The sequence below is a fragment of the Lolium rigidum genome, chromosome 3 (genome assembly GCF_022539505.1).
Source record: "Lolium rigidum isolate FL_2022 chromosome 3, APGP_CSIRO_Lrig_0.1, whole genome shotgun sequence".
In the NCBI taxonomy this organism is placed as follows: domain Eukaryota; kingdom Viridiplantae; phylum Streptophyta; class Magnoliopsida; order Poales; family Poaceae; genus Lolium; species Lolium rigidum.
This window is the reverse complement of record NC_061510.1, coordinates 336,144,961-336,155,055: the sequence shown is the minus strand read 5'-3', so window position 1 is coordinate 336,155,055 and position 10,095 is coordinate 336,144,961. Positions and strand designations below refer to the sequence as shown.

Genomic DNA, 10,095 nt, shown 5'->3' with positions numbered 1-10,095 from the left:
GTGTGTATCAAGTATTGTCGAGAGATGAAGCATCAACATTAATAGGTATCTTAGATGCTCCCCCATCCGTAGTGGTGCTAAGGGTTTTGTCAATTTTAGGCCTATAATAGCTTTTTGGCTTAGGCACTTTAGAGGCATACATGAATTTTTGCTCCTTACCCACATAAGCTTTCTCCTTAAACTTAAGAGAAGAAAAAGTTGAACCCAAGGTTCCCATAGCTTCTTCTAGTTCACTAATCATATGGGTTCGATTATCATGAGTAGCACAAGTTTCTAAAATAGCAATTCTCTCATTAATTCCTCATAGAGATTTATCAAGTTTATCAGTGCTATTAAGTAATATTCCCAATTTAGTCTCAATACTTGGAAGATCTTTCTCTATGGCCTCCAACTTTTTCATGATATCTTCAAGAGAGATTTCAATTTTAGCTTCATTAACAGGTGGTATTCCAACTAGACTCTCAATAATGCAACTAGCTTCTAAAGCAGGAGTGCCTAGGAAATTACCTCTCGCAAGAGTATCAAGAACATACCTATTCCAACTAGAGATACAAACATAAAAGTTCCTAAGTAGTATAATAGTGGAGTGTTTCTTAATGCACCTATGATGAGCATCGCTAATTCTATACCAAGCATCTTTAAAACTTTCTCCCCCTTGTTGCTTAAAGGAACGAACTTCAACTTCCGGATTACTCATTTTTAGCAGTAGTAAATAAAGCAAACTAAATAAAATAAATGCAAGTAACTAATTTTTTTGTGTTTTTGATATAGAGAATAAGACAGTAAATAAAGTAAAGCTAGCAACTAATTTTTTTGTATTTTGATATAATGCAACAAACAAAGCAGTAAATAAAGTAAAGCAAGACAAAAACAAAGTAAAGAGATTGGATGTGGAAGACTCCCCTTGCAGCCGTGTCTTGATCTCCCCGGCAACGGCGCCGTAAAACGAGTCTTGATGCGCGTAGTTAACACGTCCGTTGGGAACCCCAAGAGGAAGGTGTGATGCGCACATCGGCAAGTTTTTCCTCGCAAGAAACCAAGGTTATCGAACCGAGTAGGAGCCAAGAAGCACGTTGAAGGTTGTTGGTGGCGGAGTGTAGTGCGGCGCAACACCGGGGATTCCGGCGCCAACGTGGAACCCGCACAACACAATCACGTAACTTTGTCCCAACGTAACTGCTGAGGTTGTCAATCTCACCGACTTGCTGTAAACAAAGGATTAGATGTATAGTGTGGATGGTGATGGTTGTTTGCAAAGAACAAGTAAAGAACAATTGCGATAGATTGTATTTCAGATGTAAAGAATAGGACCGGGGTCCACAGTTCACTAGTGGTGTCTCTCCCATAAGATAGCAGATGTTGGGTGAACAAATTACGAGTTGGGCAATTGACAAATAAAGAAGGCATAACAATGCACATACATATATCATGATGAGTATTATGAGATTTAATCGAGGCATTACGACAAAGTACATAGACCGCTATCCAAGCATGCATCTATGCCTAAAAAGTCCACTTTTAGGTTATCATCCGAACCCCTTCCAAGTATTAAGTTGTAAACAACGGACAATTGCATTAAGTATGGTGCGTAATGTAATCAACACAAATATCCTTAGACAAAGCATCGATGTTTTATCCCTAGTGGCAACAAGACATCCACAACCTTAGAACTTTCGTCACATCGTCCCGCATTTAATGGAGGCATGAACCCACTATCGAGCATAAATACCCCCTCTTGGAGTCACAAGTATCAACTTGGCCGAGCCTCTACTAGCAACGGAGAGCATGCAAGAACATAAATAACATATATGATAGATTGATAATCAACTTGACATAGTATTCAATATTCATCGGATCCCAACAAACACAACATGTAGGATTACAAATAGATGATCTTGATCATGATAGGCAGCTCACAAGATCTAACATGATAGCACAATGAGGAGAAGACAACCATCTAGCTACTGCTATGGACCCATAGTCCAGGGGTGGACTACTCACACATCGATCCGGAGGCGATCATGGCGATGAAGAGACCTCCGGGAGATGATTCAGCGAATGTACCGGTGGAAGCGGTTGGTATGATCTGAAATTTCAGCGTGCCGCGAGTAGAGTTTTGTGTTCAGTTCGTCCTTTCAGCCTCTACTTTTACATGTCGAGTTGGATTTTCAGGTGTGACCTGTAATTTTTTCCGGCCGGACATGTTTACTGTGATTTGCGCCATTTTCTAAACTAAACCGGTAAATCGGTAGTTATTTTTTTAGTTTCCGGACTTTTACGAACTCTGTTAGATGCTCTTTATGGGGCGGGGATTCAGTGACTGGCTGTAGGCCAGTCACGCCGTAACTGGCCATGACATCCGCCAGACATTCTACATCTAACGGTCTCCAATCAATTGATCCGAAAATTTTGTAAATTTGTCTTCTTTGCTGCATTCAAAATATAAAGTATTTTTGATTGAAATTTTTTCATAGTTACAACATGATTCGTTGGTAATATGTACATTTTTTATTTTGAATTTTTTAACGATTTTGATTTTTATTTTGAATTTTTTAACGATTTTGAAAACGAAAATTTAAAATCATCAAAAAATTCAAAATAAAAAATGTATATATTGCCAACGAATCATATTGTAAGTATCAAAAATTTTCAATCAAAAATACTTTGTATTTTGAACGCAGCAAAAAAAATAAATTTGCAAAATTTTCGAATCAATTGATTGGAGACCGTTGGATGTAAAATGTCGCGTGGATGGCATAGCCAGTTACGGCGTGACTGGCCTACAGCCAGTCACTGAATCCCCGTCCCTCTTTATGGCCACGCGCCGACTCGTGAGGGCACATGGTGACACGGTCACAGCCTCACAGCGACACCCACACCGCGCCAGCTTTGAGTTAACGGCACGGAGCCTCCTCGCCGCCCCCCTTATCTGCTCCAAGCCAATCAAACCGCTCCGAACTTCGCCGCTCCCGCTCCTCGCCGGCCGCGCCTCGTCTCGCCGGCCCGCCGCCTACAGACAGCCCAAGGCCAGGATGGCGGCGTGCCCCGCCGCGACCACGTACGCGCGCGCACTCCACGCCCTCCCTCTCTCCTAACTCTGTACCTCACTCACTCATCCAAGCTCTCCTCGCAGGGCTCGCGTGGGCGCGCACGGAGGACCGTGCCGCCCGTGGAGGAGAAGCGAGGGGACCCCGAACGTCCTCGCAGCCTCCGCTACGCCACTGCGCGCCGGTGGTCGCCGCCCGGTCCGCGGCACGAGGGCGCGCGCCTCGGAGCTGCAGCAGGCGCCCGCCGCCGCGCCTGCCACGGCGAGTGGCGTCGCGACCCACAAGGTCACCGTCCACGACCGGGAGCGCGGGGTCGTCCACGAGTTCGTCGTGCCCCAGGTATCTGCGCGTGCGTCTCGGTTCCTCCTTGTTGAGATGTTGCTGGTCTTGATTGGTGTCAATGGTCTGGCGACGGCCGCGTGCAGGACCAGTACATTCTGCACACGGCGGAGGCGCAGGACATCACGCTCCCGTTCGCGTGCCGCCATGGTACAATACAATGCTTCCTTTGTCAATCCTTAGTGGGAACAGAACAACTGAATTAAGCAAGATGATGCATGCTATTCCTATTGTTTATGGACTCGAGTAGTTGCTGCAGTATTTAGAATTCAGTTGGTACTGCCGTACCTTAATTTCCCCTCCGACTAGCGTAAGATCTTCATTTGCTTGCTATGATCTAGAGACAACTTGCTGAATCAGGAAACCATGTGCTGATGGTCAGGTTGCTGTACTAGCTGCGCGGTGCGGATAAAATCAGGGCAGATTAGACAGCCTGAAGCACTTGGAATATCTGCTGAATTAAGGGAGAAGGTAAACCCACTTTGTATGTTTCGTTGTCATTGGGATCTTCATGTTCCTTACTGTCAAAAAATGGTCTATGGCTGCTCTATTTTCCTGTTCAAGTTCAGCTATATCATCATTTGTCTATGGGCTGCAGCCTGCAGCATTATCGTCACATAATCCAACTCAGTCTTATTCCCTGCATTGCGCGGTATTCCTGTGATTAGTATTGCTGTGGCATTTAGCTTTATGCGTCATCCTAGTAACATTATGTTATGAACTGTTGCATTTATCTAGATTGGGAGACTTGGAAAGGTTGTAGGAAGAGAGATGATTTGGAAATGATTTATTGAGATTAATCGGGCAATCCTATGGTTTTGTACCCTAATTCCAAGGGATTTCAACTAGTATTTAAATCAGGCGTTCTAGCTGTGCTCCTATACAATTTATATGTTATGTCTTCCATCGTTCATTGTGATGCTGCAGTTCTACAAACTGAAAAGTTAAATCCAAATGTCACATTTGTACGGGTTCATTTTCAGGGGTATGCCTTGCTATGTGTTGGTTACCCATCCTCCGATGTTGAGGTTGAAACTCAAGATGAAGATGAGGTAAGCGCATCTGCAAAGCTATCTTCTGAAGGCCTAAGACTTGTATAGTTCAAATGTACAGTAGGAACTACGAAATTCTTTTCAAATCTGATGATTGCGCCACTAAGGATGATCCATCTCAATTTATAGGTATACTGGCTCCAGTTTGGAAGATATTTTGCACGAGGGCCTATTGTGAGTATTACGAACTTGCTTATTTACAAACTGCGGTTTATGTCGTGGGACACCTTGAGCAGAGAAATCTGTGTGGCACCAGCGCATAACGTGTGCTGATGGCTGTGGTTATCGACCGAGTTGTTATTCCCTCTTATATGTGCACCTTCCTAACACGAAATCGACACATTTGTTTTCCCTTTCAGGATAGAGATGATTACGCGCTAGAGCTTGCAATGGGAGATGAGTGATACGTGCATAACAGGTTTGCGCCACCGTAAATTTCATTCCTGTAATATCAAATCTCCTCATTATTTGTTTCACCAATTATAACTCTGTCTCCTCTTTCTTTTTACAGAGATACATGGCATGTACGAGTCGTTCCGCCAGTTGGTAGGTTATAGAGTAAATAGAATCATTTCGGCACACTACTCTCCATGTTGCGTGTCCTGTACTTCTGCAATTTCGGATGTGCAAATATGTTTCTTGTAGAGATGCCATTTCTCATTTTTCGCACTTGGTAGACGAAGAACGCTGTGGAGTGAATGTAAAGATGCGAGCTACTTAGCCCTCAATCTTCAGTGCAATGACTGGAATATTCTAGCAGTGGTTGCCACTGACCCGGACTTTTGGCTCTCGGGTGCAGGCGCACCCTATATAATCTAAAAAATGTAGTAATTTCAAATAAAGTCAAAAAAATTCGAATCCTTTTGGAAATCAAAGATAATCAAGTATTGTACTCGTATAAATTTGTTTGGCCAAAAAAATGTTTCACATTGACTTCAGGCAAAAAAAAACAAATCTATGACGAATATAGCGTGAATAGTACTTTAATATAGGACCTTCAAGTCTGTTTTTTTCACCCAGGAAACAAGAGAAGTTATTCCATGGTGAATCTTTCGTATACGAGTACAATACATGATCATCTTTGATTCCCAAAAACATTTGAATTTTTTTGACCTTTTTCTAAATTATTATATTTTTTTCCCATATAGGGTGCGCTTGCTCCCAGGTTCACCCATGCAATTTCGTGGTTGCCACCAATTAGTTAAACCACGTTCCCTTACCCGTGGATACATCAAAAAAGCTGAAGATGCGGTGTGTTCTTATCATGAGGAACATAACTAAAACAGGAGTTATGATTCGCTGTAGTACCAGTCTCTGTAAACTGAAACAACAGAATACAAAGACATCGATTGGAATTCAATATTGAAGCGAACAGCTATGAACGAACATCAGTTACCTGCTGGCCATGTTGTTTCAAGAATAAATTCCACTTTTAAAATTTTAGGCAAATTTCACAAAACCATGATTGTTGGGGGCTAGGCTTTCACAAAACCACAATGGTAGGGAACTTTATCAGAAACCACAACTTTTGGGGTAAATTGTTTCAGCAAACTCAAATCTCACAATTTAGTAAGTTTGAGACTGTTTCTGATAACCCAGGTCCACAAGACCACAAGCTGGGTGTTATATGGCAGATGAAATGGTTCTTTCCAGTCTTCTGCAGACCGAACATGAACTAAACCATAACAAAGTTTTTGCATAATTTTTGTAAACTTCGATTGAAAAATACTCAAAGATTCAAACTTGCGGTTCTCGGAAACGTCTCCTCTGCCATGTGGCACCTAATTTGTGGGCACAAGTTGTCAGCGGAAGCTTTAAAATTCATGAGATTTGTGCTATCCAAAAATGACTTACTCCAAAATTTGTGATTTTCTGATAAAATTTCTTTCGGCCGCGGTTGTGTGAAAACCTTACCACAGTAGTTGTGGTTTGTGAAATTTTCTCTAAATTCTAGTTGTCTATTTGTGACACATATTATGTTAATATGCTAGATTAATGTGGCGGAATAACAATAACTAAACTATTGAGGATTTAGGGTTTAATGTGGTGGAATAACAATAACTAAACTTTGCACACAGTTTAACCTGTTAATGCCAATATGTTAATATGTTAGATTAATGTGGCGCAATAACAATAACTAAAGCTCAATACGTCTAGCATTCTCTTCTCCATCCGTTTGTTCGAAACTCGATCGTCACCTCACATCATTGCCTAAATGACATTTTTCAAACAAAGATGGCCCAAACTTTTAAAATGCCTAAATATGAGTAAAAATGAAATTGGTTCTTTTTAAGCTACATGCAGTAGTTCTTTTTACAGGAAATACATGCAGTCGTTCATCTAACACGTTGGTTTCAACGAGTAGATAAGACGGGTTCCCCCGACGCAAATGCCAAAGGAGCGACCGAGCGAGACATACCACGCCGCAATGCTACTGGCGCGCTCGCCGCCACCGCCATTGCTCCCGGTGGCCAGCTCCCCAGCGCACTCGGTCCGCGCCTTCCCTTCTCGCTGCCTGGCCGCTCCCCGCGCCGCCGCGAACGCTGACGCGGTGACGGCCGCGTCGAAGGCGTCTTCTCTTTGGGGCGGGCAAAAGCACAAGCAGGTGGCGAGCGTGGCGAATCCCCTGGTGAAGCACTGCGTGAAGCTCCGGGACTCCGCCGCGTACCGCCGATCCTGCCGACGCCTCCTCCTCGTCGGCCTCGCCCCTATCAGGTACCTTTCGCTCCCGTCTCTCTGGTCCCCTTCTCACAGTGTCCGTACGTCCTGTGAATTCTCGTATTATCCTGCCATTTCTGATTCTATGCTCATCCTTCTCCGTGGTGTTTGCTGCAGGGAGATTTGTGCGCTTGGTTTCGCATCCATCGACTGCTTGCTTCTCTTGGACGGTGTAGAGATCCCGGATGAATTGCATGAGCTCTCTGGCGATGTTGTGTATGTGAGCGCCACTGTGATGAAGAAGATTTCCGGGATGCGGTCAGTTGATTCCACTGAGGCGATTGCTGTCATGCACATGCCGAAGCATTTCTGTGACCTCAATGGAGACGAAGGAGGGGCTGGACTTGATGGATTGTTTCATCAGTCTCCAAATAGGATTCTAGTCCTTGATGGGATTCAGGTGAAAATTAGCGATATTCAACAATTGTGAAGAGGCAATTGCTATAATTTTTGCTATCCAAATAGGAGGGGCTGGACACATTGTACATTGTTTATTTCTTTTATTTGCATTTTGTACAACGCATCTGATGCCATTCATGGTCCCGCTACTTGCCAGGATCCTGGTAACCTTGGAACGTTGATAAGATCGGCTTGTGCTTTCAAATGGGTATGCAAATCTCTGCTTCCGCTGCCGTCCATGGCTATTTCACTTACTAATCTACACAATTCATATATCACATGATTCGGTTAATGGGTATGAAGGTTATTATGAGAGAATTTATTTTATCCTTTAGTAATCTGTTTTAGATTTATGTGATCATGAAGGTAAAATAATCTGAAGTGTGAGAGAATGGAAAGCATCCAATTGTTAGGTTTCAGACATTTGTCGGGTGATAGTATAACCCGCCATTTGTGATATTTTTGAAGTTGATGCTTCATCAGGCAAAATGAGTATATTGTGATGGGTTAAAATAGTAGAAGCGTCATTATACTCAAAATATTTGCACAGGTGCATTAAGTATCTCTGATTCAGGAAACTTACGACTCTGCAAAGTGCCATCTGTTTCTTTTCCGTTTTTCTCTTTGCAAACTTTTATTCTTCTAGTAACATGTAGATCCAACAATCAACAGGATGCGGTATTTCTTCTTCCAGCTTGCTGTGACCCTTTCAATGAAAAGGCTCTTCGTGCAGCTCGAGGAGCCTCTCTGCACCTTCCGGTTGTTTCCGGTAACTGGTGTGATCTTCAAGGTTTGGTGACTAAATATGACATGAAGATGTTGGCAGGCCATCCAAAAAGCGGCAGTGATGGTTTTGAAGAGACTCGCCCGCTGTCCAAAGAGCTAGCAGATTCTCTGATGAGTAAGTCTCTATGCTTAGTGTTAGGAAGTGAGGGCAATGGCCTCTCCGAAGAGACCATCCAAGGTTGTGAACTTGTAAGCATTCCTATGGAAGGTATTTTCGAATCTCTGAATGTTTCAGTTGCTGGTGGTATATTTTTATTTATGTTACAACTCAGACAGGAAACATATAACAGAACTTTAGCTCCTTAAGTTACCTTCTTGTCCGAGTCTTGTATATTTTGTGGCTGCTTGTTCGGACATCTTATTGGAAGTGAAGAAAACATACCATTTTGTTTCTGGCACGCAGTCGTCAAACCCTTACCACCCTTGATAGTAGTAAAGAAATCTCAGGACAATATATGGAAAACCTCGACCATATATCAAGGGTTGTGACCACCCTTGATAGTAGTAAAGAAATCTTAGGACAATATATGGAAAATCTTGAGCATATATCAAGGGTTTCGATCCTTTCATACTGGGAATGGAAAAAAAAAACTCTGTAAAGCTGGGTATGAGCCTTTCCAATTACCAGACCATCTGGGGTTTTCCAAAAAGCAGCATAAATGATGTCTTACACTTGCCATAAGAATCTTACCACCCGCGGTCTAAGTATTGCTTCCTCTCAGCCAGACTAGAAGGCCTGGCCCAGCAGCCAGCCTAAACGAGATCTACACTTGCCATATGAATCCTCCCATCTGGTTCATGTATGGACTTTGATATATGTTTCACATACGAACATCTATATTAATTCTATATAATATGTAGATATATGTTCATGTATGGAACTGAACTAGTAGAAATCGCTTATCAGCTAAAAGTTCAATCATTTTGCGAATTTTGGTGTCGGATGCTTAGAATATGTAGATACAACATTAACCAGCTGAACTAGATTTTCCTTCGCTACTGATGTATGGTACCCATGGAAAGAAAACTTGAACAATTTGTCTTAGCAACTATAGCACCGAATGCTCAAGCTAAGCCAAATATACTTTGGTTGTCAGTCTTGTGTAAGGGTCACAACAAGCTGGAACTGGAAGAAGAAAGATCCCATATATTACACACATAATTTAGTTATCATGTATGACATGGTACCACAAATACAGTGCATAGGATTAAAATTAAAAAGACTAAAACAAATAGTTTACTATTTTGGCCCTCGTTGAAAAGGACCAAAATTTGGAAAATTTTACGTTGTTTTAGGAATTTTTTATGAGTTTGATCATAAATTTTAACTTATGTGTGATTTGAGTCTAATTTTGAGATATAAATATTTTGGCCCATCAAAATCACAATAATATTTCGGAGTTGTAAAATTTTGTGAACCTGAAGTGTATTGGAGAGTTAATTCTGTGAGTGAGAGATTACATGGTTTGGGGTTTTGTGGTGCGGTTCACTGTCTTCACTCCTCATAAGCATGCCAGTGGGATTAGAGTTAGAATGGTTAGGTTTTGAATGTGTGATTCATGTATGGACTTTGATATATGTTTCACATACGAACATCTATATTAATTCTATATAATATATGCTGCAAGAAAAAAACTCAAGATAATATGGAGTAAAACTAAATTTGAAATTTCGCAGGGGTTGCCATGGAATGCATGGCACCCCCATTAGATCCGCCCATGCTTGCTAGAGCATTAGTACATGACACAGCAATA

The 10,095-nt window shown here is 42.1% G+C and overlaps 2 protein-coding genes across 2 annotated transcripts; both read left to right on the top strand.

The window, feature by feature from the left end:
- Positions 1–2,911: 2,911 nt before the first annotated feature.
- On the top strand, positions 2,912–4,960 carry LOC124700105 (ferredoxin C 2, chloroplastic-like). The gene is made up of 8 exons (XM_047232288.1): positions 2,912–3,058; positions 3,134–3,386; positions 3,473–3,536; positions 3,769–3,857; positions 4,370–4,438; positions 4,568–4,612; positions 4,798–4,856; positions 4,950–4,960. The coding sequence occupies exons 1-7, from the start codon at positions 3,033–3,035 to the stop codon at positions 4,840–4,842; spliced, it is 591 nt and encodes a 196-aa protein (XP_047088244.1). The 5' UTR covers positions 2,912–3,032; the 3' UTR covers positions 4,843–4,856; positions 4,950–4,960.
- A 1,883-nt stretch (positions 4,961–6,843) lies between these two features.
- LOC124700104 (uncharacterized tRNA/rRNA methyltransferase YsgA-like) lies at positions 6,844–8,651 on the top strand. The gene is made up of 4 exons (XM_047232287.1): positions 6,844–7,153; positions 7,274–7,556; positions 7,713–7,763; positions 8,228–8,651. The coding sequence occupies exons 1-4, from the start codon at positions 6,867–6,869 to the stop codon at positions 8,645–8,647; spliced, it is 1,041 nt and encodes a 346-aa protein (XP_047088243.1). The 5' UTR covers positions 6,844–6,866; the 3' UTR covers positions 8,648–8,651.
- Positions 8,652–10,095: the final 1,444 nt, after the last annotated feature.